This window comes from Patagioenas fasciata, chromosome 8 (genome assembly GCF_037038585.1).
Source record: "Patagioenas fasciata isolate bPatFas1 chromosome 8, bPatFas1.hap1, whole genome shotgun sequence".
Classification (NCBI taxonomy): Eukaryota; Metazoa; Chordata; class Aves; order Columbiformes; family Columbidae; genus Patagioenas; species Patagioenas fasciata.
In genome coordinates, this window is record NC_092527.1 from 21,756,401 (window position 1) to 21,783,794 (window position 27,394).

General features: G+C 42.4%; 2 protein-coding genes across 7 annotated transcripts in view; both read right to left on the reverse strand.

Moving 5' to 3' along the window:
• TM9SF3 (transmembrane 9 superfamily member 3) overlaps positions 1–12,305 on the reverse strand; it is a 46,486-nt gene extending 34,181 nt beyond the window's left edge. Inside the window, exons 1-2 of the mRNA XM_065843234.2 lie at positions 12,147–12,305; positions 3,813–4,008 (exon numbers count right to left, since the gene is read on the reverse strand). Of these exons, the coding sequence (XP_065699306.1) occupies positions 3,813–4,008; positions 12,147–12,242 (292 nt within the window). The 5' untranslated portion in view covers positions 12,243–12,305. The remainder of the gene's footprint in view (positions 1–3,812; positions 4,009–12,146) is intronic.
• A 4,066-nt stretch (positions 12,306–16,371) lies between these two features.
• PIK3AP1 (phosphoinositide-3-kinase adaptor protein 1) overlaps positions 16,372–27,394 on the reverse strand; it is a 44,357-nt gene continuing 33,334 nt past the window's right edge. For 5 of the 6 annotated variants that reach the window (XM_065843441.2, XM_065843443.2, XM_071811886.1 and 2 more), the window contains 9 exons: positions 25,481–25,576; positions 23,176–23,355; positions 22,535–22,597; positions 21,273–21,478; positions 20,432–20,504; positions 19,956–20,111; positions 18,178–18,248; positions 17,885–17,994; positions 16,372–16,835 (listed from right to left, as the gene is read on the reverse strand). In XM_065843441.2, the coding sequence (XP_065699513.1) occupies positions 16,781–16,835; positions 17,885–17,994; positions 18,178–18,248; positions 19,956–20,111; positions 20,432–20,504; positions 21,273–21,478; positions 22,535–22,597; positions 23,176–23,355; positions 25,481–25,576 (1,010 nt within the window). In that variant the 3' untranslated portion in view covers positions 16,372–16,780. The remainder of the gene's footprint in view (positions 16,836–17,884; positions 17,995–18,177; positions 18,249–19,955; positions 20,112–20,431; positions 20,505–21,272; positions 21,479–22,534; positions 22,598–23,175; positions 23,356–25,480; positions 25,577–27,394) is intronic. The other variant, XM_071811884.1, reaches the window with a different exon arrangement.

The window sequence follows — 27,394 nt, forward strand, 5'->3', positions numbered from 1 at the left end:
CAGGGATGTCAAAGAGGTAACATCTGCTACATAACACAGCTTTGGTCATGTCAGAAGCACATTAAGCAGATTTAAAAGCAAGACCCATTACAAAAGCAGGTGCACTTATGCCAGATCTCAAATTTCCCATGAACAGTCAGATCAACTGGGTTTTATTCAAACATATAAACCATATAAAACCTCATTACATCTGCCCATCTCCCAGTACTACACTGAACATCATCCTGAATGGCTGATGTATTTCTAGAGGTGTTGCAGAAGGAATTCTTGGGCAAGGAGTTATCACTTAGAAGTATGGTAATTTCATAACATTTCTAAATAAACACAAAATTCAAGTACATTAAAAAATACTTTTCCCCTTTAAATTAATATTCTCTAATTGGTATTGTATGGCAATGTCAAAAACTAATTTTCTCATTGAAGTTGCTATGATCCCAATGTTCAATACATTTAATAATTCAATAGGTCTCAGGTGAAACATAGAGGATGTCAATTCAAATGCTTGAATAAAGAACTTGACATATTACATAAAAAGGATTATTACTCTAGATTTAGCTTGACAAGAGAATTAAGCCAACTGAAAACTTAAAAGCTATATTAAAGTATAAGTGTATGTTAATAATTCATTACTTTCTTCACAAAGATACTTGTACAGATTTGAGACCTGTGACACAAGAGCATTTTTCATATTTGTAACAGAAGGGAAGTCCAGCTATCCCGTATGGTCACAGGTATCCTTTCACACGATACGTTTTTAAATACAAAAATAAATGCTACTTCATGGATTCTTGAATACACCATAGATTTGCCCCACCAGTCACCACCAAGCACATTCAAGTGCAAACCTCCATTCTCAGCAGAACACATTCCTGCAGAGCCAGAATTTTCTTACTCTATTTCAAAAACACAGGCAAGGTCCACTAATTCAACAGGCAGTTTTACTTATGCAGTCTACAGTACTTCAGTTACTGACAGCTGCAGCCTAAATAATTCTTCAAATATGACGAACAACATGCAGTTTCACACTTACCTGCGACTGCTGTCCAGTCAAACTTTGTTGAGAAAAAGGGAACTGTTTTTTTATTGCAGAGGCTAATTTATTAGAACAATTCTAATTCCCCTTTACTCACTCCATAGGATAAAAACCTACAAGTCTAAAATCCAAATCTAATTTTGTAAACTTTTGTGACACCATTTAAAGAGGAAAAATACCTGTAATTGTTAGTCTTGCCATAATCCCAAACAAACAAGAGGAAAAGCATCATTACCTGCTAACTCAGAACTTAGATCTGATTCACATATTTATGAAGAAAAACTGTAACATTTCAGATGGTCATGCCAACATTTTGAAAAGCAGGTCCCTACACTTTGGTGTCTAGATGCATATTCAAGCATCTAAATGATATTTCTCAAAGGAAAATGAAGCAAAATCAGACTTAAGGAAAACAGACTTACCTGTTGTAAAGAATTACTAATCTGGCAGGGACACAATGAAAACCAAAACAATCACAAGACACAAAACCTACAGCACTTTTCCACCATTCTGAATTTGTGTTAGTCAGGAATGACTTTGACTCCCTGTAGTTCTGAATTCCAAAAGACTTATCTTAACCAAATAGGAATGGTAACCATTTTTATGTTATCAAGGAGCTGGAGATTCAGTGCTACCCAGCTTGCCCTTATTTTTAAGAAAACAGACATAAAGTATCTTTTTTTTCTAAGTGTTAAAGAATTACTGAAACAGAAACTCATTAATTTCTCCATTATTAAATTATTTTACAGAACTATTTGAGAGTGTATCACAGAAGAATGGATTTGTCCAGTGCTCTGCTTCTGCACATTTCCCTCAGAAATGGCAGTAAATACTCTGGAAAGCTAAATTACACCTGACTACAGACTGTAAAATAGTCACAGGAGGAGACAAAAGATAAACGGAAAGTTTCATCTCTCTCCTGCTATTTCAGGAAAAAAATAGATGAAAATGTTTTACAAATCTAAACCAGTCTAACCACTGCATGTACTTCTGGTACAACAGAGGCTCTGGCTCTTTTGGGCCCCTCACACACAACATTTTTCAAGCATTTCAGCTAGTTCCTGATGTTGAGCTAGTCCATTTCCTTCCCTTGATACCATCTCAGCACTTCTACTATAAAACCAGATTACTAAATTACTACCTCCAGGTCAACAAGGAACAGGGCAGGTCCAGGACAGATATGCTGAAAAGTGAGCTACAGTACACCACAATCTGCTTAGTACACCCAGTCACAAAATGAAAGACTTGATCTAACAAAAATCTGATATGATAGTGGAATATATTAACTACGAATAATCTTCAGAAAATAAATCTGGGAACAGCACACTTCATAACAGCAAACATTACATCACAAACCTTCCAGTCTTTAAAACTTGGTGCTGCATCTAGAGAGAACACTTTTTGCTGGAATAGGACAATCTCTTTGTAAAGATGGGGCTATTAAAGTAAAAATTACACAGTCAAAATACATATAATATTCTGACACTAGAAGTTTTCCTTAATCTTCACAGCCATATTGAATCTCTGCCAGTTGCGTTGTCTGTTCTTTCCATTTTGCATTTCTGAGCATATTCTATGAGGTCTGACAGAAAAACTATTTCTCTCATATTGAATAAAATTTTGAGCAGGCTGCAAGTCTTGCAAATCAGTAACAGGAATGTTTTCCAGTGTTTGTGCAGGTACAGCTACCTTCTTAAAAGAAAAGATTCAACTCCAAATTCCTTGAATGCAGAGATGCTATCCCCTATGCAACTTAAAATTTTATGAAGAGTTTATGGTTTTAACAAACTTTTAATCTTTTGTTCCACTTATACTACTTATAACAAAAACATCACGTCTCTCATTTTGCAGATGTTCAGTTTTATATAAAACTTTTGTAACTTACAGAAACTAAGTCCCATCTGATTGCAAATGCTGAGACAACAGATACTATGCTTAAGTTCTCCATCCAGCTAAGCACTGGTGATACAATGAAGTGTAGCTTTCTAGGGAAAACAAATACATATACACAGAAACCCAAATTGGATTAAATTTATCAATGTTAAAACTCAATACACACAAAAAGAATCTGTTACTATCCGAAGCTCTGCAGCTACCAGTTACAGGTATCTGAAAGGGCTCTGGGTACCAAAGAACACATAAAAAGAAATTATGTAATAGAAGACTCGGGCCCTATTTGTAAAAGAAGTTAAATATCATCTCTGGAACAGTATGGAAAGAGGGAGAGGGCTGGAAAAAACAGAAAAAATAACCCAGACCAGTTCCATCCTGACTGGCTTATGATAATTTACAGCCAATAATACAAAGGTATTTGTCAAAGGTATTTTAAACTAGACAGTAACCAGAAGGATACAATAATTAACTTTGTGTTAAGGTAGAACTTTGAGATGCTGAACCTTTGCTACTCCTTTCCAACTCCAGAGAGTCTACAAGTACTCAACATCATGGGAAAAAATAAATTTTCAGAATTGATAATTCCAGAACATTAATTCCAGTAAATATGCTTAAATCATTCATATGCAGAAAGCTTAGTTTTACTTTACAAAATTCAATCAGTTACTTCAGAAGCATGTTTCTCCTGTAAGCATCTTCCTTAGAAGGCACATAGATGAAAACTTTATTGTAAACTGAAAAGGCAATGGCAGTATACAACCTTCAAGGGTATTTCAAGCAACAATATAAAATACACTCAGTTGCTAGCAGCAGGAAACTTTCAGTTCCTCTAGTTCTATGGGTTCATGAGATTTTTAAGAGACTAAATGCACTTTCAATCGCTTACCTTTAAATTTGATGTCAAGACCACTAAATTCCAATTCAACTCCTTGAAGTGCTTCTCCTAGGGTTTCATGGTAATGGCTGATGCTTTTTTTTGATCCCACACAAAAAGGAAGAGAGAAGTATTTGTATGTCTCTTGGCGATTGTGGTAGGGTCCTACTGTATTCATCCATAAAACAACTTCCTCTTTATCTTGGTACTGAAAGATAAAGTAATTGAGTTGGATGAGCAGCCCAGCAGAATAAAAATACTCAAGGAACTCTCTCATTCATATTAACTAGCAAGGCAGGATTGTTCAATCACAGGCAACAGTTACATTTAAAGACATTCAAGTACTTTTGTATCTTGGGTGGCAGGGATTCTAGGACAAGATTTTCAGCCTGCTGTACTACCAAAAAAAAGCTTAGTTAATCATAAAATTATTAGAGCCTATCACTGAAGCATCGGAAGAGGGGGACTTATACAAATATAGTACAGAAGCAGAAGATAAAGAGAACAGAAGAAAAGCAGAAGTTCCCCAAATAAATAAGCTTTTACAAATGTTGTGGAAACATGCACCAGTTAAAAGCAAAACTCTACTTATCTCCACTGAAAGGAAATATCAGACTAACATATTGTTAAACAAGATCTTAGCAAATAAATCAGGCAAGCTACCCATGGTGACAGGTATACTGTATTTTCCTAAAATGCAACTCCTTTTCATTTTTGTAATTATATAAATTACATTCAAAATTCCCAGAAGAGTGCAACACCTTACAGAAACCACCAAAACTAAACAGTAGCATATCCACAGCAGCCAAGAGACAAAGGAAGTCAGACAGAAGGACTGTATTTTGATGCATTTCTAACATTCTCACAGTGACAAAACAGAACAGCAAGGAGTCTGGTGGTTGCTATGAAATTCTTTCCAGGAACATCCACCCTTCACTTTCCACAGCTACCGTTAACCAGGAAAACTTATTCCTTGGCCAGGAGTCAGTGATTTCTTTTCAAGTCCTTATAACAGTTCAACAACAAAAATGTCGTTAAAACCATCCATCTACTAGTATTCAAATACTGCATTAATTCAGGAGAATTAAGTGATTTGACACCATAAGTTGCAGTATATCCGAATGCATCTGGATGAGGTATCAGGTTTGCTGGTTACTACAAAGTCTCCCACCCAACACAATTCCTTCACCTACTATAATTTCAACAGATCGGAAGGGACAGTGATCTAACTTTTAAAGCAAAAAAACCCCAACACCTACTTGTAACTGTACACACCTGCAAGCACAATCACCATACAGAACCTGGTTTTTTTTTTTTTTTTTTAAAGTACAAAAGAATAAGATACTGTGTTAAGACCAATACAAAAGCACAGGACACACTGGACAGGAAAAGAAAGTGAAATGCTAAATAGCCATAAATATTTCATGGTGCGCAGTTGAAATAGGGAATATAGTCTGCATCTCTCTTTTTAGCAAAAGAACAAAGGTTCTTCAGCTCCATTTATTCTGAATAACTACAGTCATACCAACAGGTTAACTCAGAAAAAATTAGCTACACATGGAATGCAATAAATTCTTCCTATGAGGTGTTTAAAAGTTAAACTCAAGGATTTAAACAAACATGCTTTGGGAAATAATTTAATCCCTTTATACTAACATGTCGTCTCACTTACAAGCCTCATCTTTTTTTGTTTACAAAGATGCACAAGGGTCATTCCAGCCTCTTATTGGAGCAACCTCCAAGAAGAAAGTTTAAATATCTTACTAATTTCATTCTGAGCTGCAATAGAGACCAAGCACCAGTTTCACAAACCTGCCCCTTTGCAGAGCACACACTTCAAAACATTTCTGACAGGTAAAAAATTTCAATGAAGGAGCAAGGAAAGACTAAACAACACAACAAGAGAAAGCAGACATTGCTCCTCTCTGCCAGCAACCAAAAAGGTTATACCAGTGCAGCGCAGTTGTTCAACTTCAAAGAAAGTTGGGAAAGAAGGAAGACGGAAATAAAAAAAAAAAAAACCACAGTTCCAGTCCCCTCAGCAGCAGAAGCAGATTGTGGAATCTGCACTATGGTATCACCTCTAGCTCTTGCCAATACAGCAAGGGACAAGTTCATTTGTATCTCTTTTGAGTCTGTTATGCCTGGCACATCATCTGTTTCTTCCTCTAGCAGCTGCAGAACATATTTTCAGCCCTTTTTGAGAAAGGTCTTAACTTGTCAAGAGCCCACTTTAGCATTATCTCTTATAATGCAACAGCTTGCACATGAATCGAGTTGTGCCTCTGTTCAACCTTCAGTAATAGAATATGACAACACCCTTAGGTCTGTGAATTCATCTCTGACAGTGCCTGAATAAAGAAAGTATTGACCACCACTTCACTTAGCTTCTTGTTTCTGACCTGCTTCATACTGAGTTGGGACTTCTGCCTTTCTGGAACTATACCAGATTACCTGCAAGTGACAAACCAACTTCCAAGAACATATTAATCAAAACCTTGTTACATTTTCTGATGTAATAATATAACTACATTGTAATTACAACATCTAAAATAACAAATTTGGTCTTTGCTTGTCTTTTATCCACATGAGGCTTAGCCCTCCTTCAGGGCCTACAAGTTTGTTCCCACAATGACTCCAAGATGCCATTAGTCTGCTCTGGAGGGAAAAGGGACCAAATCAAACGTAAGCAAAGTCTACGTTTATTATTTCTTCCTTTTCAGGAAAGACAAGCCAGCCAGGCGTGGTGGTGGAGCTGCTCTTTACGTGAGAGAGCAACTACAATGTATTGAGTATTGTCCAGGCACAGATGAGGAGCGAGTTGAGAGTCTATGGGTGAGAATTAAGGGGCAGGCTGGCAGGGGTGATACTATGGTGGGTGTCTATTACAGGCCACCAGATCAGCGTGAGGAAGTTTAAGAGGCCTTCTACAGGCAGCTGAGAGTGGCCTCACAGTCACAGGCCCTGGTTATCATGGGGGATTTTAACTACCCTGACGTTTGCTGGAAAGACTACTCGGCCAGCCAGCCACAGTCTAGGAGGTTCCTCTAGTGCATTGACGATAGCTTTCTGTTGCAAATGGTGGAGGAGCCAACTAGGAGAGGAGCACTGCTGGACCTCATCCTCACTAACAAGGAGAGTCTGGCTGAAGCAGTAGAGGTTGAGGGCTGCCTTGGTTGCAGAGACCATGAAATGGTGGAGTTCAGGATCTTGTGTGGCAGGAACAGAATAGCAAGCAGAATTGTAACCCTGGACTTCATCGAGGCAAGCTTTGGCCTTTTCAAACAATCGCTAGGGGAAATCCCACGGGCAAGGCTGCTTGAAGGTAAAGGGGCTCAAAATAGTTGCTTAGCATTCAGGGACTGCTTCTTCCAAGCTCAAGATCAGAGCATCCCAACATGTAGGAAGTCAAGGAAGGAAGCCAGGAGACTGGCGCGGTTAAACAGGGAACTGCCGGGTTAAGTGGAAGAGGAGAGTTTATAGATCATGGAAGGAGAGGCTGGTCACTTGGGAAGAATATAAGGCTGTTGTCAGAGGATGTAGGGAGACAACTAGGAAAGCTAAGGCCTCCTTAGAATTAAACCTGGCAAGAGGGGTCAAGGACAACAGAAAGAGCATTTTCAAATACATGGCAGATAAAACCAACACCAGAGGCAATGTAGGCCCACTGATGAATGGGGTGGTGCTCTGGTGACAGAAGATACAGAAAAGGCAGAGTTACTGAGTGCTTTCTTTGTCTCTGCCTACTCTGCTGGAGGCTGTCCTGGGGAGCCCTGTACCCCTGAGGAAGTCAGGAAAATGGAGGAGTTTGCCTCGGTTGATGAGGACTGGATTAGAGAGCAATTACGCAATCTGAACATCCATAAATCCATGGGTCCAGACGGGATGCACCCGCGGGTGCTGAGGGAGCTGGCTGAGGTCATTGCTGGACCACTCTCCATCATCTTTGTCAAGTCTTCGGAAACGGGAGAAGTGTCTGAGGACTGGAGGAAAGCAAATGTCACTCCGGTCTTCAAAAAGGGCAAAAAGGAAGACCCGGGTAACTATAGACCGGTCAGCCTCACCTCCATCCCTGGGAAACTGATGGAACAACTTATTCTTGGTGCCATCTCAAAGCATATCAGGGATAAGAGGGTCATTAAGGGCAGTCAGCATGGCTTCACTAAGGGTAAGTCGTATTTGACCAGCCTCATAGCCTTTTATGAAGACATAACAAGGTGGATGGATGATGGCAAAGTGGTGGATGTGGTCTACCTTCACTTCAGTAAAGCATCTGACACAGTCTCCCACGGCATCTTTGCTGCTGAACTGAAGAAGTGTGGTTTGGATGATCAGGTAGTGAGGTGTTACCCCATAGGGCACTTGTGATGTGAAAAGCAACTTAAGCTAGCTTTGCACAATCATAGAAATTAGCATGGTAACCTTAAACTATTTATTCTATAAAACAGTTAGGGCTAGATGAAGTCAGTATAGGAAAGGCTGCAGAAACGAATATGAGACTGTCAGGTTGTTGATATTCTTTTTCAAACCACGAAAACATTTTGCAGAAAATGATGGAGGCACTGAGAGGATTACAACTACCAAATATTATGTGATGATTCAGCAAAATGAATTCAAATAAAAATAGTTCTTTCAGGAAATATGCAGTTTTACTCCCTTTCTCAAGTTAAAGTCTGGAATGAGGCTTTCCACAACACAGTTCCTCCAACACCAGCATGTCTTTTTGGGGAAAAAGGACCAAGATTACCTGTCACTGGCAGAGCAAAACTGCAGAGGCAGGACGGGAAATAAGAGGCAGCAAGCGAGACTCAACCAGCGAGTGATATCCCAGACTTCAGTCCCCAGTGTCTTACAGATATTCTGCCTATCAAGCACTGTGATAATACTCAACGTTCGCAGCTCACATCCATAGTCTATTAAACCATGGATTTCAGCCTCATGCTCTGTTTCAGATAAAGCGGTTTATTTCCAGTAACATCTCTTTATTCCTCTCTGGATTGTAGGTCTCACAAAAATGTGGCTAGAACTGTCTCAGCAGCACAGTCTGAACTCCTGCACAAGCAGTTTACTGTCACACTTCCCAGATGCACAAGGTTGCTCAGGTACACCATGTCCTGCTTCTGTGACATCTATTTCACCTCTTCAAAATGGAACCATGCAAACTGCAAAAAGGAGTCAGTGCTCGTCTGCACACAACTTTGCATTCAAAGCAGTATTTTGCATGCGCCAAAATGTTTTCTACAGCATTTCTCTAACTGACAATTTACACGTACAATACAAATTTCAAGATTTTATGTATCAACTTTAAACAAGCTTTACAAGCTCAGGGCTTTAACACACTTTACCAGGCTAAAAGTCTAAGAAAAATGCTTTTCTCAATCATTATAAATTAAGAAGCTTTGCTACACAGCACAGGCTGGGTTTTGTTTATTTTTCAATGTTTGTCATGTATTTCCATGCTTACAGAGCAACGATAATTAAATTGAAGCAATGTTAGAACGAGAATACAAGCAAAAAGCAGGTACATTACACACTCCAAAGCATGAAAATAAGTTAAAGAATCAGCAGACAAGTTTTCAGTTCGTTTCGGATAAATTGTTCTGTTGTGCTCTGAAGTTACGCTGCTGCACTGTTTTTTGATAATGGAGATTTTAAATGCTATGTAAAATCCTAGATTATCTTCACTTATTATTGATTTTAAATACTCTAGTCTTTATCTTGTATTTATACTATTCTTCCTCTAAAGAAATGCAGACAGCATTTTTAGAGATTAATTCACTTAGCTGTTGATACAATGAAGCTATCCATACCTAAAATCTCCAGAAACACTAGTACTTATAGTCCTAGAACTTCATGCAGAGTCCTTTGACAATTACCTTTTATAATATTTGGTTATGCTGTCCTACCAGTATAAAATAAAGGACATATATATGAAACATGAAAAGCCAGTTTATAGTAATACAAAAATACATATTATAGCACACATGTATTATTTTACAAATATTGTATACTATTATGTACTATAGCAGTAAAGGAATTAAAAAATTAACCTGCTAACAGAGCATTAAACACTTAAGTCAGTACTTCCAAATGTTCGGCATGCTCAACACAGATAAGGCCCTGTACATCAGCAGTTAAAAGTAAACTGTGTACAGTATAACCACACACCTCCACCCAGATATCACCAAGTGCTCACACACAAGAAGGTGCACACTAAAGCCCTAACAAGGAAACGGCGGCACATAATGCTGTGTATTCCTACCAATAGGACTCAAGTCTTAAAGTAACTGAAAATTTAGATTTTGAAGTCACCATGCCCTACTGTTTTCCCTCCACTTCCCCGAAAGTGAGCAGAGCCTCCAAAATTAGCGTAATAAAGCACTTTGATTACAGAAAGATTAATCTTCCAACTGCAGTCGAATTCAAAACTGAAATTCATTAAAACGCAGTATTTAAGGAACATTTCCTTCAGGTTCTTAATCTCAAAAGAAGTGCACTACTACAAAATCATGTTCATGTTTCATTCATTATATTAATGCTTTCACTCCAATCTCCTGTATTAAAGTATCAAAATATCCAAGCATGGAGAGAGCCTTCCAAAAAAAGGTAGCTGTCCTCCTACATCAACTATTCCTAACTTATCACATGATGTTACTAAACTGGACACCACATGAACAAGAATACTACGCAAAGAGACAGAGTTATAACATCATCTCGAACAGCTGAGTAATTTAGATGGAAAAAAAAACGACAAGCCTTCAAAAGGCATTTGTGATTTCCACTGGTATTTGTTAAAATAATCATTCAGCAGACCTAAATCCCATCAGAATTCACTTTTGAAGAGAGAGCTCAAAAATAAAGGATTCATGGCAGTTTTATGAAATCTTTTTTCCCCTAGAAGACTAACAATATTGAATTAATAATTTGGAATCACTCGAGTCAAACAGCCTTTAAAATAAACACATTGCTATGCTGACAGCCATCTCACCTCAGCAGAAACCTAACCATGAAATACAGGTTCAGCAACAAAACGGGAACCTAAGCTAGCTGAAAGTACTCAATGTTAGCTTAACTCTTCTATCATTAACTGCATCACTGAGAAATCCCATTAGCTTTTAAAACATGAAGACAATCCTAAACAGTTTTCAGGTCTCATAAACGCATAATCAGGCAACGAAAGTGTTACTTATACAAAACCTATGAATGTTGTTTATCTGTTTTATTAAAATCACATATTAAGCTAACCATACCACACCTAGAGTGAGCTACGTTCAGAAACTGAACAAGTGTTCACCAGCCAGGCTGCTCAAGAGCACCAAAGTTCTGACAGACAGACACTGCGTTTAATCACAGCCACACTTCAATTCACTCAGTTTGTGAGAAAACAGGGATGGTTTCAGCAAAGTCTCACTCCAAAAATCACATCCTGCTTCATGGCACAGACTCCCACCCTCCCGCACCAAAAACTACGGGAGACAACATTCCAAAGCAAGAGCAGAAACTGACAGAGAACCAGTACCTACTTCCCAGAGGTTCTTTTTGGGTGATATAGCAACAACTTTAGCAAAACTATCCTCATAACAATAGCTGAGTATTCGAGTCAGCAATATTTTACACATCCATTTTCCTTTGGGGTCCACGTCAGCGTTCCAAGCCCGAGAGCCCCCGCTGCTCTCACACCTCATCCCAGCCGCACACTATTCCCCTACACCCCCGCCAAGGCAGCTGTCACACGGCAGCGCATCCCCGCAGGGCTGTCACTGCGCAGGAGGCGCAGCCCCGCACTCCGGCTCGGATTTTTGCCGGGAATCAAAGCAACCCCCTCCCGGAAGCGATGTCCGCTCCGGCGGCGCGCCCGTCCCGCAGCGCGGCAGCGGCTCCGAGCGCGGCCCGCGCAGGTGCCGGGTTTATCCACGCCGCGAAACGCCGGGAGTCGCGGCGGCCGCCTCAGCGCTGCAGCACCGGGGCTGAGACACGGACGCCCGAACCGCACCAGACGACTCCGGCAGGGCTTCCCCGGACACCCCGCCCGTACAGAGTCGCAGAGCGAGACCGATCCCGCGCAAACTCGGCTCGGGCGGTCACAACAACGGCAGAGAGTAGAGGAGCCCCCTGGGCGGGAGCCACTCGTCTGCCACCAGAGCCGTCGCCCGCCGCACCCGCTCCCCACCAAGGCCGCGGCCCGTCGCTCCCCACTACGCCCACGCCAGCCCGCCGGGTCGCGCTCCCCGGGCCACTGCGGCCGCCGCCACCCCTCGGTGGCAACGGGGCCCGCGGCGGGGGGGGAGGCCGGGGCTGCGGCCCGAGCGCCGCGGCGCCCCCAGGGGAGGCCGCGACCCGCCTCACCGTGTGCTCGTGCTCGTCGGCGCGGGCGCGCAGCGGCAGGCACAGCAGGAGCAGCAGCGCGGCGGCCCCGCAGAGCTGCCGCCCGGGCGCCGCCATCTCGGGCCTCGGCGTCCCCGCGCTCGCAGCAGGCCCCGCCGCGGAGCCGGCCCGCGCCCCGCCGCCAACGCCGACCTGCGACGCCACTTCCGCTCCGCCCAGCCACGTCACCCGGTCGCACGCCGGAAGCGCAGCGCCTACGGCGGCCGGCAGAAGCCAAGCCGGGCGCTGCGCGGGTCCCGGCCGCCACCCCGGGAGCGGGAACTCGGCACCAGTTCCTGCCCCGCCCGCCGCGAACCGCGGCTGCGGGACCCGAAACGCCCGCACAGCGCGGGCGCCTAAGACACTGCCGCCTTCAGCATGAGCGCGTTGAAGCTCAGTTATTTTTTAATTGACGGAATTGCTTTGTAACTGATATCAAGTCATAGCACATTGGTCAATGAAATAAGCAGAAATTATGTGAGAACGACGCGACGCGGGGCTGCGTGCGAGTACCCTCAGAAACCCGCGGTCCTGCGTCCCGGAGCACTCGCAGGAGCAGAGGAAACTGACAAGCGCTGAGGGACCGGCCCGAGCGGCAGCGGCACCGACACGGGTCCGTTTCTGCCGGTGCCAGAGACCGACGAGTGAGCTCGGAACTGTCTCAAGCCCCAAGCCCAAAGTAAAAAACCCCAAACCTAACAGAACCCCAAACCAAAAAGCACACAGTGTTAAGCATTTGTTCATCAGATAATTTTTAAACTGAACAAATAAACAATTTTCAAAAGCTATCGGGTATAACATCAAAAAAAGGGGGAGGGGGAGAAGGAACTACCCAATCTTCACAAATACTGCACTAGCCAACAAATAAGTAGACAGGGAAGGACAGGAGCTCAATGCAGGAGCTGCTTCAGGCTATTCTGGGCCATCCATGCTTTGTAGGAATGAAGCAAAAACAGATTTCCCAGATTACCACTGCCTACCATGTCTATACTACAAGCTTTTCCCAGTGTGGTCTTACACATTCAATCTACCTTCCTTGAATACATATTAGCAAGCTACATTTATGTGAAGCTTTTTCCAGGTAGTATATCCACAATCTCACACATATTTCAGCAGAACGGAGGTCCCTGTAGAAGTATGTGTCAAAACTCATTCAAAGCCCATTTATATTTAAAACAAAAGCAATGCTAGACCACTTTAATAACACCAAATGTTTCTTTCTAGTTATTGCATCTCAGTCCAAAAGAGAGTAGCTTGCCCTTAGGAGACAGAGGCTTCAGCATCTTCAGTTTATTCAGTGCTTAAGGCTCTCAGTCAACACCAGGGCCAGCCAGAGCCATCTGCTGAAGCAGGTTCTGTGCTGCACACTGTGCAAAGAGCAAACAGTGTCCCCAGGCCAGCCAGCTGGCCACCTGGGCTTGGTGGATTGGTCGATGCCCCTGCAGGCAGCCAGGCCCTTCACTTTTTACCAACAATTTTATTTTCAGTTCAAGAGCTCTAATATTCAACAGAAACACACTTCATTCCCACTCTCCCACCCAAGCATATTCTTAAGTAACCAACAATCCGTCTGCAGGCAGTTTTCTTCTCCAGTCTCTTCTGAGTTTCAGTTTCAGCTCACTTCTCATCTTGGGTGGAAGCAATGTGTACCTCGTACTCACCAGCACAGCTGGAGTTTACACATACAAGGACTCCATACACTGAGCCATAAGAGGATTAAAGCAACTAAACAAAACTAAACCAAGGTGGAACACGTTTTGGCAGCTAAGAGAAAGTCCTGCCTGCACCCCCAACTGTTTATCTGCATTTAACAGTGAAGCCACTTTAGTGCTGCTCCTTTTCTCCTTGATAGGGTGACAGTTTCACTGTGATCTCTGACTAGTGAGATCCAAAAGTAATCCAGAAGTTACAAAGAGAAAGAGAGAAGGAAGTGCCTGAGACCACAGGTGCATCTTTGATTTCGCCCCTTATGCAGTGCAGAAGTGTCCTGAAGCGGCATTTATAACATGACTCAGCCCTACATGTCCCAGCTCACCTCTCCTCCAAACCAGAGAACCATCAGCATTTTTTTTCTTGTATGATAGGTCAGATCAGACTAAGGAAAGGCCTAAGCTTCAAACGGGAGAGGAACTGAAAGGTTACTTATGAGCTACTTTTCAGCAATTCAGTTATAAACCATTTTGCTGCGGTACTAGCCATAAAAATCCAGTTCACAGCCATGTTATTAGGATTGTGCAAAGGTAAATGCTCAGATACAGTTCAGATAAAACACCTCTCTTAGAAGACATTTGGCTTTTGCACACAGGGGGTGCAGAATAAAAATTAGCTGGGGAAGATGGATCCCTGGGCTGCTTCAGTCCAACAGCTTTAAAAGGAAATCTGCATCACACACTTTCATATTTTACTCTTCCTTTCTTGTCTTGTTACAGTTTTCCCCCCATTCTACATTTCTACCTCCTGTTGTGCCTGGCAGATGTGGAAGCAGATGCATTCCTCTATCACATCAGAGCTCCAAGCTCTGGAGCACAGCTGCAGCCAGCACTAAGGAGACAGGGAATTCTAGAGCAAAACCAGGGAGCTGTGTGCAAACCAAAGCATGTGTAGCAGCTGAAGACAATCAAGCTGTTGAATTTCCTCTTTTAGTTTATTTCTTTTATCCCTGTTTCCTTCACTTATACATGCTACCATTTTACTCATTTCAGCACCAAAACCTCCTTCCCTGCTTCCAGTTTGACCGAACAGTGCTGGGAACTTTGTTCTGTTCCAAGAAGAGCACAGGAAGGCAGCTCCCCTGCACCATTCCCCTGGCCACTGTGAGCAAACTGTCAGTGAGAGCCTGTAGAATCAGTTACTGGAGAAGGCCCTGAGGTCCTTTAAAAACAAACAAAAACCCAACCAACCAACACAACTACCAGTCACCTCTGTAGCTGCAAGCACACCACATCCATCCCCCTATCATCAAAAGGAGCAGCTATATGAACTGCACTTGGAGGTACACCCTGAGCTTAATATGTACATGATATTTAGCTTATGCCTCTACCCCTGAGAGCAGCAGGGGCTTCTCCACCTTCATTCAGTGCTGGCTGAGTCACAGCTGCCATCTGTCACTCCTGCAGCTCTGCACATTGGCTTTGACACCCTGCAAGAGGGAAGAGCTACAACTCTGTTGCCTGCTCCCTTACAGATTAAGGGGAGCTTACATAACCAGACAGGAGTTTTACATGTCCTACCTGTACCTGAGGGACCATCTAATGCAGATGCATCTGTGTTTCTCTCAGGGCTGGAAGAGGGGGAATGGCTTGGAAACCCAGTAGGTAATGATGCTTAATTTTGTGTCTTGAATATTATCTTGCAGAATTCCCATCTGTATCCCTTATGGAAAACCAGAGCCTTATACTTGTCCCCCAAGGGTAAGGATATGCGCAGAAGTTTGCAAGACCTGGAAAAAAAACCAACCCTCCAAAAACCTACCCACAACCCCCACAAAAACAAACAAACAAAACACCTCACTTCCATCATTCAAGTCCCTTGAGATAAGTAATCAAAGTTAATTTCTGCTTTACATGATTTCTACGTTTGGAACACAGAGAGCCAAATCAGGATTCTCTCCTTAAGTTTGTAAGCCCTCAGGCAGAAAAAAGGCTGGACACAGCTGTTGCAGATTCACATCGCTAGGAAGGAAGAGGAGAGCAAGCAGAGTCCAGCCCCCTGTCTCCACTGCAGTGGGCTAATTAACTACATGGGTGGCATTTGAGGTGTGTGCATTTATAATTGGTGACTTGCTATACCATTCCAGAGCTTGAAGTGCAACGCCTTCATATTGCTTCTACAATGAACGTAAGAGATAGAGAACACAGCATTGCCACCAATTCCTTTCTCTAATTTGAGAAGTTGGTCAAGAGATTTCAAGTAACAACATATCCCCCACCACCCCCAGAAACAGTTTAAGTATAGTTGTTCTGTGATACAGCAGGTCTCTTCTCAGCTGCCTTTGGAATTTCCATGGTGAATGCAGCATACACACCACCTTGTTAAAGTCTGTCCTCTTCAGGGAGGGAAGTTGAAAGGGAAAGGCATTTTCAAGGCTGTATGCTGGAAGGAGATTCTATACCTTCTGAAAGGCCGTTATGTCCATACCCAAAATGTCACACCAAACAGCAGTACATTCACCTGCTCCTGCAGTAATGAGTGTTCTTGAAACAAAATATTTGAACAACTTATTTTCTTTACTTTTTTCAAGCCCTTGCACGTTGTATCAAGGGTTTTGGTAACAATGGTTATCAGGATTTAGTTTCTAAAAGGACATATGTTCTTCCTTGGTCAGAAGGAAAATTTGTGTTGGTGCAGGGCTGCCAAGACACACGTCAGCATTCTCTTTCCCAATCATGACACTTTTTCTTGAAGTCCCAAAGCACCAAAAGCCTTTCAAGCAAAAAAATTATAGAAGGCCAAGAAGTTTCAGTAAAAATCATGGGAGAAGTGACTAGAGCTTTTTGGAGGAAGAAATGGAAGAAAACATCTGGCTTCCACTTATAAATAATTTAAGACAACCCAAAAAATCTGTACAAACACACATACAAACAGAAAAATCTCATATTCCACAGATGTTGACAGATTCAGCGGCCTCTTGGTGGCACAGGTGGAGGATAAAAGCCTTCAGAACTTAGGGGCCTGTAAAAAGACAGAATACAATGCATTTTAAAAAACAGTAGAGAATAGGTTCTGGAGCAACATGTTGCATGCAGTAACATCATATGTAAGAATACTGTACAAGCAATAGTCATATAAGAACTAAAACAGGCTATTAGTGATTCAGCAACAGAGCAGGTGCCAAGGTGCCAGAGCCCTGTTCCCAACCAAGTTCATTTTTCTGCTCTCCAGCTGCAGTAATTCTATTACTGGACAGACACGCTCTAATATTTGGAGTGAAACTTTGATAGTATAGTAGCTTTCTCTTGAAAATTAGATGAAGAGCAACACGAAGAGATCGAAAGATTCAAAATATTTTTTTAAACTAACTACAGATATTCCAGCAATGTTCTTGACAGAGCAAATCCAACATACAGAACTTAACTGCACCACACATCAGTAATTACTATTTTAACAGTTGGAGAATTTTATGAGCATCTCTAATTAGATAAGCATCTGAGGCCTGGACTTGATTTGCACTAGTTGGACTAAAAGAGTTTATAAGTTACTTAAGTTTGTGGTGGTCTGATCAAATCAAGGCAAAACCCCTCAGCACCTTTTATAAAACCAGTGCAGTGCTTTCTTTGAGGCTCACCAAATATGTAAACTAGTCCAATCTGGAGAGATGTGAAACTTGTAAAAAGAAAAAGAAGTCCAAGGGAATGCCAAAAGGGAATTCCCTCTGCCCTACACTTTGTATGTTGCAAGGGGATCTTCTCACGAGGATTGGGTACTACATCTCTGCCAAAGGCAGGATGCTGCTCCACCAGCATCAGTCTTATGTCAAGTGTCGTGTACTTCAATAGTGCTGCCCTTGCAGTGCGTGACCCGCAGTAGGAGCATTGCAATAGGTGTGTCACCAACCAGGAAACCAATTATTACAGATGAGAAGCAAGGATCTTACAATTCCTAACAGATTGTGCTTACAGATAACATTCTGGTAATTTTGCTGAAAGACACGTTTGGTTCCTGCCGAAGGCTTCCATATTGATTCACTGAAAGCCCATATTTAGACTGCATTTTGGCTTTACCTGCTTGCACCTCGGGGAGGCACCCTGGGAGGCCTTTCTGAGAAAGGCAGCCTCTCTGCTTGTTGGGCAACTGGGCTGCGGCTTCTAATTGTTTCTGCGACTTCGTTGTCCTACAAAATGAAGAAGAGGTTACAGATCAACAGAATTTGGTTCGTTAGCTTCACAATAGAAGTAGATACATTTTGCCACTTCTGCAAATGCAGTGCTATCCCTGAACTCATTTTCTTCTGCATGAAAACAAAGCCACGTGCTTAAGAACAGTGGACCAGCATATAGCAGAGGTGAGAGCTTACCTCGCTGTCCCCTTCCATCCCGCTGCTGACACTCAATATGCTCCGAGTGCTGGAGCGGTTACTTGCGCTACCTGGAGTGAGTGAGCAAATGAAAACAAACTGGTTATTAAATCTTGGCAATTTAACTGCAGTTCACTAACTCAGGATTACTTCTAACCTCATGCTTACCTCTTGCATACATTATTTAGTGCTTCTTTAGATTAATTTATTTCTATTGTTATTTTTCACATGTTCAGTATCCAAACAATGGCATGTCATGCAATACAGACCACAGGGCTAAACCATTCAGTTCTGCTTGCTGTCTAGCAGATTTCTGCCCTGTCTAGGTCCAGGCTTCTGATTAAATACTCACAACCATAATCCAACTGAAAGGATCCAGTGTCGATATCAATGGGCAAGTAAGGTAAATATTTTCACCAGTGTTACACACCCAACATTTATGTATAGTTAAATTATCAAACCCTATGTCCTTAACAGCTGCGTGGAGGTAGATGGCTCTGAGCATTGTCACACATTCCTTCCTGGAATAAGCGACTGCTTGAGAGGTTGTTGTTCCCAATAGCTGTTCACCACTTCCTCTCACAATAATCCTTATTCATCAAAGGAAAGTTTCCTGGTCTACTTCAGAACTAAAAATGACAAGTTTGCTCAAACAACCTTCAGCAACCATTTATGCAAACCCATTTAACTTGCACGGACTCAGAGTAGGGAATATTTTCTTAATCAGTCACGCATCTCTGAAGGGGACACTAACAAACACATCCTACACTGTTATGGGTGGTTTCAGTCAAATACATACTGTTTTGTAAGGCTGTGCAATACTGGGACACTAATGTTCAGGAAATTATACACTGAAATGGAGGTTAGAGAGGTTTTCACATAAGATGCAGTCCCTCCCTCGCCTTGGTGAGGTAACTCTCATTATCAGCTGGTACAAACAGCAGCACTTGAGGGTGCTAAATATGGTGTTATGGTCTGTTCTCACAATCATGCCTTGGCTAAGAGAGCCAAGCTGCACACAGTGAACTCTGCAGGCTTGGTAACATTTCTCTCACAACTGCTTATATGCAAATCAGCTGCCTCTGGCACCTGCTCTGGATGTGTCAGCTGCATCTTGCCAAGAGCCACAAAGGTAGTAACCTCACTGGGACTCAGTTTTCCTTTCAGAAGACCAAAATGATCTTAATCATTTCTGCAATAATTCCTCAGTCTTCAGTAAGAGCAAGAATACAGGGAATTAATTTGCACATATTAAACCTAATAAGAACCAAAGATAAAAATGTGCAGACTGCCCAAGTCACTAAAGAGGTCCCATAGCTACCGATGAAAAATGCTGCCCTTTACCTACAACATGCAGAGACTGGTTCCCAGCCTGCAATATAACTACGTCCTTCAGATCAGAAGAGTATGCTGCCTGCTGAGAGTCACAGCAAGGGAGTGTCCTTTTTTTTCTAAGAGAGCAGCTGCCATGTACTTTTAAGAACTGAAGATGGGTGATAGGCCTTCTCTGAGAAGGCTCAAGGGAATCTTTTACTCAGCTTTCAAGTTCTGCTCCTGCAGAGATGCAGACGTAGGTGCCCAGACCACCTGATGCACCTGGAATTGCTTTTACAGTTTTGAGAACAGACAGACTGAGGCACGCAGGGATTGGGGTGGCTGTGTCAGTACTGGGATTCAGGAAGAGAAGTCCTGTCCCCTGACCTGACTGCAGAGTCAGGCTCGGAAGTGTTTTCCATCCAGCTTTCCTGCAGAGAGGATAACATTCAGGGTTTGCTTACTTGTTGTGCTGGATGTGCTTTCTGTTTTCCAGTCTCCTCGCTTTAACTCCTTTTTTGGTGGGAAAACGTTTTTCCGGGGGGCGTATTCATATATTCCACATTCTGGTTTCCTCAAAGTATTATGAGAATGTCGAATGGGTACTGTAATTTCCAAATCTGTAAGGGAAAATGAACAGCTCAGAAGGGTCTATGCAAGCATAGCCTCTGAGAGACAGCTTTGCACCAGAGAATAAATTTAAAAACAATCACATAAGGACAATCATAACTGTACATGAATGAATCCAGATTCACCCCACAGACGTGGGCATCCTTTCCTCAGTCTGGGAAACTGAGAGGTAAAGCAACTTCCATATGTTTGAGCCAACAGGCACATGGATGTGAATATTAAAATACCACATAACTAAAATACACATGGAGAAATTTCTGCCTGAAGAGCCTATTAGCATTGTTAGCTGCTTCATGTCAGAGACCATTACCTGCACTTTTGTCTTTCTTTTGCTTCTCCATTTGCCTCCTGGTTATGCTGTCTCGTAGCCGTTTCAGATTTTCCTAGAAACACCACAAGATATTAGTTTCAGGGCTTTGGATAAAGTAAGATGAGCAGCTTTCTGACAACACCAATATTATATTTCATCTAACTTTACAACCAAGCTGTAACAAAGCCTGCTGGACCTGGCTGAAGTCCAAACAATGTCAACAGTTTGTAACCTATTCCCTTCAGAAATCCATGTGTGCCTTTCAGAAGCCAAGTTTTTTTTCAGACATTCATTGTGTATGTTAAGGTCAAGTTCACAGACCCACTAGCAGTTGCCGATAAGCAGCACAGGGTTTAGAACTCCCTCTATTTTCTGTTTCCACTGTGACACCAGCACAGAAACAAGAGCCATGATCAAGTAACTACACAGTGCTTCCTGTACTAATGAACAGATAATTCTGAGTGCAGGAATGGAGGAGGCTGCCACACGTTCCAAAGTGTGAGGAACAATTCGGAAAGAATTCAGAAGCTCCCTGCCAGCAGGTAGGTGCTAGGTGACCTCTAGAAAGGTAATTTAGCCAACCGGATTTGACTCAATTCCTAGTGTACAGATCTCCAGAAACTAACACAACCACTGCAAGACAAACAGATCTGTAAAACAGCAACCTGCTTGCTGCCACATGGAAACAACCCCACCATGTGAGGAGAGAACTTGCTAGCAGGGAGACTGGGTTAGCAACCTTCCTGCTCCAACCAGGAAAGAAATGTACCCACACTGAACAGCTTGTGATACATACTCAGAGAGAGAACTGTATTTCTTAAACCGTGGAATAAGCCTGTACCTGCTGGAACCGGAATGATTCTGATCTCTTTTTCTGGTTTAGTTGCCATTCCTTAAAATGAAGTACTGCTTCATCAACAGTGAGTATGCCCATTTTCACTTGCTCCTGTAATGTAATCAGCTGTCGTTGACCTGGGGTTTTCATTCCAGCAAATGGATCATAGATGCTTGACTGAGACAGGTCCCTTACAGGCCTGACTATTGTCTCTAAAGAGAGAAGAACACAAAAAATATTATTGAACTTGTGGCATCTGCCCTCCTCACTGAATGAAAAGAAACACAAACAGCCTTGATTTAGCAGAGATTAAAAAAATCTAAAAAATCTAAAAAAAACACAAAAAAGACACCAAAAAAAAAAACCAACCAAAAAAACCCACCACAAACCAAAACACCACACCACACTATTACAGACTGAATGTTTCCTTAGCCAGAAGAGTGTTTTGTCCTTATGCCATCTGGTTATTTGTCAGAGCTAAATACCCAGCTGAGAGGTAGCCTTGTATGCAAATATGTCCCAGGGATAATCTCTGTTCTTAAAAACATAACTTAAGTGAACAGCACAAAAGGAGTACTTAAAAGGCTCTTCTCCCACACTTCAAAAATATCTCTCTCCTCAGCAATCCACAAAACAGAGCTTTCACCTTGGCAGTCACAAAGCCAGACTCCTCCTAGGTAATCTGTGCAGTGCAAATCCAGGAACAGAAAGCTGAAAACCCATCCTGCTGATGCTAGCTCTCTGTAACTCATTTGCAACAAAGAGGAGTTCCCAACATGAGATAAAAGCTCAGATGTGGTTCCTGGCACTCTGATAGTGCACAGGATAAGAGGTGAAAGAACAAGAGCACGGTTCTGGAAGCGCAGAGATCAACGGCAAGCAGTTCACTACACGTTAAATGCCAGGAAATTTTGGTCAACAGGCAGTGGCTACATCCAGAAGATCAAAAGTGCGACATTGACTCCATGAAGTAATATGGGTCGCAATATAATAAAAGGACTTCGATGATCATTATGATCCTGACTGAGGATAAACTCCAAGACAGCAGATATGTAGAGTATGTGATAAGAGCACCCCTCTCACACTCTGCTGTTATAAAAAGTTTCAATGTCACATAAGGTCGGTAAGGTTCAGTCATTCATACAGGACTATTATCCCATGCGCCTTGTAAAACAGACTGTTCTGTCACATTTCACACAAATGAAGCTACCTCAGTAGGTTAGCCTTTGGATTACTGGAAAGAATTTCAGGTTGAACTTCTGACTTACCTTTCTTAACCCTTCCTCTAGGGACATAGAGATTCTCAGGTCTTTGAGCTTTCTGTGCAAAAACTAAAACAAGCACTCTTTAGATATCAAAATGCATCTCATGAAGACAGAAATAGCAAGGATGAACATGGAAAGCATAGAGAACATTGTACTGCATTACAGCATATGACCAAGATTTCCAAAACTGCCTAGCAAACTAAGAGGCACAATTTTCTTCAATTTCAATTAAACCCCACCTCAGAGGGGAGGTATAGAATCATGTCCTATACAAATGTTATTACATCAACGATATCATTACAGAGTAGCAATGTCTCAATTTACTATCTTATAATATCAATATCTTTCCTACCTAGTTGGTTTTGTTTATACCATTCGGGAGTAACCTGCTCTCCTACTGCTTTCATTAAGAGAAAGCTCAGGCCAAGACCTCAGGATGCAACATCCCCACACTTTCAGAGTGGGCAGAAGATGAAAAACACATCTGAAATTGGATCCCAAAGGTAATCCAGCTCCAGAGCCAAATAATCCAGGGGTCTCAAAAACACGTACATTTTCTTGGCATTTATTTGGCCCATGGAGCCCATGTCAAGGCCATTCTACAGCTGACTAGTCTATAGTTTAGGTCCTGGTACCTAACTCACTTTTGGAGATGTACAGCTCATTGTCCGGCTGTGGAGAGCTGGATTCTGGTCTTGGAACAGGAACTGGAGGTCTGCTCGCCATTTTCTGTGGGAAAGTATCTTGTTCCACTGAGTAGTATACATCTTCACCATGCTGCTGGCAAACTCCTCCTTCTGAATCTGGCACATCCACGCTACTGCCTACAACAGAGCAGAGTTTATAAGAAATAAACCTGGCCACTTCACTGAACGCTGGATCCTTCCAGGTGCACTATGTACCACATTCTTAACAAGCTGGTCATTTCACAGGCAAAAACATTCAGTTTTGCAATGACTTAAAGTGCCAAAGCCCTTCAGGTCAGGGCTTGATAAAGTCACTAACATCTACTAGCATGTAAGTGTTTGCCACTAAGCCCATACCATCTGGTTTGGTGAAGAAACCATAATGGAAAATCTCATAACTGTATTTAAGTATTCAATGAACAGTTAGTTCCATTGATTCTACTAAATTAATATATCAGTTAACAAATCAAACAGAGCACTGGTTTCCAAAAGCTACTTGTGATGGTCTACAAAGTACTACAGAGAATTTTTCCTTCGTGTGAAATGAGCAATCACCATGAGCTGACAATATGTTTGGTCTCAGAACAATGTGTCTCAGAGGGAGCTAAGTACACACATCCGTACTTAACAACCCCAGGTTCCAGTATAGGTTGGGAAATTACATATTAGAGAGCAGTGCAGGGGAAAGGGACCTGGGGGTCCTGGTGGACAGCAGGATGACCATGAGCCGGCACTGTGCCCTTGTGGCCAGGAAGGCCAATGGCATCCTCGGGTGTATTACAAGGGGGGTGGTCAGTCGTTCGAGAGAGGTCCTCCTTCCCCTCTACTCCGCCCTGGTTAGACCACAGCTGGAATATTGTGTCCAGTTCTGGGCCCCTCAGTTCCAGAAGGACAGTGAACTGCTGGAGACAGTCCAGCATAGGGCAACAAAGATGATGAAGGGAGTGGAGCACCTCTTTTATGAAGAAAGGCTGAGGGAGCTGGGTCTCTATAGTTTGGAGGAGACTGAGGGGTGACCTTATTAATGTTTATAAATATATAAAGGGTGAGTGCCACGAGGATGGAGCCAGGCTCTTCTCGGTGGCAAACAATGATAGGACAAGGGGTAACGGAATCAAGCTGGAACACAAGATGTTCCACTAAAATTTGTTCCACTTCTTCTCAGTGAGGGTGACAGAGCACTGGAACAGGCTGCCCAGGGAGGTTGTGGAGTCTCCTTCCCTGGAGACGTGCGACCTCACCTAGGCGTTCCTGCTCCGTTAGGGGGACTGGACTAGATGATCTTTTGAGGACCCTTCCAATCCCAAACATACTGTGATACTGTGTGATACTGTCATATCCATTCTGTTCTCACTCCCAACATGACTGCAAAATCATCAAATGCTGTCATATCTGAATTAAAAGCTAGCTTCCCTGTTTGCATGCTAGCAAAGAGAATTAAGAGCCCCCAGACTAACTTCCTACTCTGTTACCAAGTCACAAGCAAGTACCCTAACCACTAGATTAACTTTCTGATAGTGATGTTGTAACGCCTATATGAGTCAATGCAATGGGACTGTCAGAGCATCGGTGTCAGCATGGAAAACAGAACAAGATGTTAAAAGCCCTAGATGTAATCTTGCTCTGAGTTCAGCTGGGTCACCCGCAAAAAGTGAACCAGTATCCCATGGAACCTGGGAAATCAGGAAAAGGCTTAGACAACCAGATCATGCTTAGTGATGACAGCATGGAGCTAAGGTCAAGCTTTGGTCAGAGAAGTCAGAAGGGAACACTGAAGAGGCAGAGCATAGATCAGGTTTTGGAGCCAGTAGTTCCTCTTCCTCTTTCTAGTCTGCTGTTTTCAATGAATGGACTTTTTACTAAAGCATCTACATTAAAATTCATCACTAGCTTGTGCTGTTCTCCTTTATACTCAGCCTCTGCCCATAAGGGGAGCCTGCACCCACATCAGGACACCAGAATTAATTCCCATCACAAAAGACAGCCTTTCCTGAATTGATACTAGCTGTGTGCTTGCACTTGCCAGTATACAGGGACTAGAACTACAAATCACTCTTCCTCTTTGTTAAGAAACTAACTGCATTTGTGAAATCACCTCACAAGCTGCTTTTTCTGTTGTGCCTCATTTGTACCCAATAAGGCATAGCTGCCCACAAACCGTGTGGACTAGCTCCTATCTTTAACAGATCAAGGAGAAATGTCAGGTTCCATTTAGTTGCTTTTAACTGTGCTAGTGCCACCCCCCTCTCCAAACAGGTCTCACCTTCTAAAAACTTGCGGAGCATTGAGTCTTTTGTAGTTAGAGAAACTTCATCTCCGGCAATTGGAGTGTCTGGTTTGGACTGAAGCATCTCTACATCTGAAAACAAAACAAAACAGGAAGATTAATCTGTTGATTATGCCCTTAAACATGTGGAACACTGTAATATAAGAAAATGATGTGAAATTTCTGACTAGACCTTTGGTTTATGGTGAAAAATCAAAATGGAAGCCAGGGAACTGACCAGACATTTGCGTCAAAAAAGGCTCCTAAGTTCCTGTGTTCACTCTTCACAAATATTTGCCAGCTGCCTGATGGTTACACTTGAGCGTGACTAACATTGCTTATTGAGAAGTTCTGACAAGGCTCCAAGTAGGCACTGAGGATTAGCTACTACTGAGAGTGTGTTGGCCAGGTGAAGGTTTTGGCCTCTGCATCGTGCTCCTGAGGGGCTAAACTGTGTGGAAACTCTGACTTGGCAAAACAAGACATTACAGACAATTTCCCCATGACACAGAAGATAGTATTTGTTTCATTTATTGGATAAAAGTCAAAACAGCTGGCTGAGTTAATTAGTTGGACTAGAAGGTGTTTAAGGTGTCAGATGATAATTTAGTATTGAGAAAGGAGTGACAGCAAACAATAAGATACTTTGTTACGTCATTGTTTTGACATAAAGGATTCCGATTTTTTTTAAAAAGAAATGTGTTAATCTCACTGTAATCCTAAAACTAAACTAAAATGTTAGGTGACCATGCTTCTAATGATATCAAAACCAAGAGTGATATAAATGAAACGTTGTGAAATAACTATTACTGTGTAAATTAGTTGGTTTGGGTTATGTGACAGAATATGAAATCTTGCTCTATAAATATTTGCTGACCTATCTTATTTTTTCCTGCAAAGCTGAGGAGATTATGAAAAAGGGATAAGAAAATGCTAGCAAGATTTTGCTTTGTTAGAATGTTGTGGGTTTCTTTTAGACGGTAATTGTCAAAGGACCCACTGACAACCATGTGAATGCACTCAACCTGCCTTTAACCTCCCAGGAGTAGCTCCAGCACAGCGGCAGCAACACAGCATGCTGCGTGGACTAACCACCCCGGCAGCTTCTCGAGAGCTCTGCAGCCCGTGCCAAGTTGCGTGCTGCTGGAGCTAATCTGCCCACCACCAACCTAATATAAAGTTCACTTCAGTATCACTGCACTACACGAAAGCACAGATCTGACATTTGAGAATCCTAAAGAATCAGCACTACAGACCTGTACTTTTTGGGGGGGAGCAATTTTTTCACCTTGCAGCCACCTTAAATATTTTGAACATAGCTTTTAGAAGTGAATCCGTAACAAATTTAAGCCCAGAGGAAAGCCACTACTTTATGGACTTGGGAGCAGAACGGAAAGTGACAAGTGTGCAAAGTATCTTCCATTCTCTGTGAAGGGAATGGTGTCTTCCCTGTGTTCACTGTACTCTGTAGGATCACCAAACCAGTAGTGCAGCAGGATACTGCAGGATTTGTTTTCTGTCACATAGTAAATGTTGTTAAATCTAAGGAGAACTAATAAGTTGATAAAAGACACAATTTCCACCTTGCTACCCTCTTGCACATGGCCCTGTCTTGCATACAGATGAGACCTAACATCTCACCCACATACCAAAATGGGAAAGAAGTTCTCAGCTTCGTCAATGACACCTTCTGTTCCACTTGCTGCAAAAACAGGCTTGAGAGACAGAAGTGACAAGAAGGTGGCACACACAAACTCTGCGTATCACAGGAAAGGTTCCCAGATTTTTCTGAGACTATTGGGGAAAGTTGGTCTGAAGGGTTAGCAGGAAAAGACTTAAGTAATTCCTAGATGTCAGAATTTAGTAGCTAAAAGGTATTTATTCAAAGAGCTTACAAGGTTTAAAGCTTTA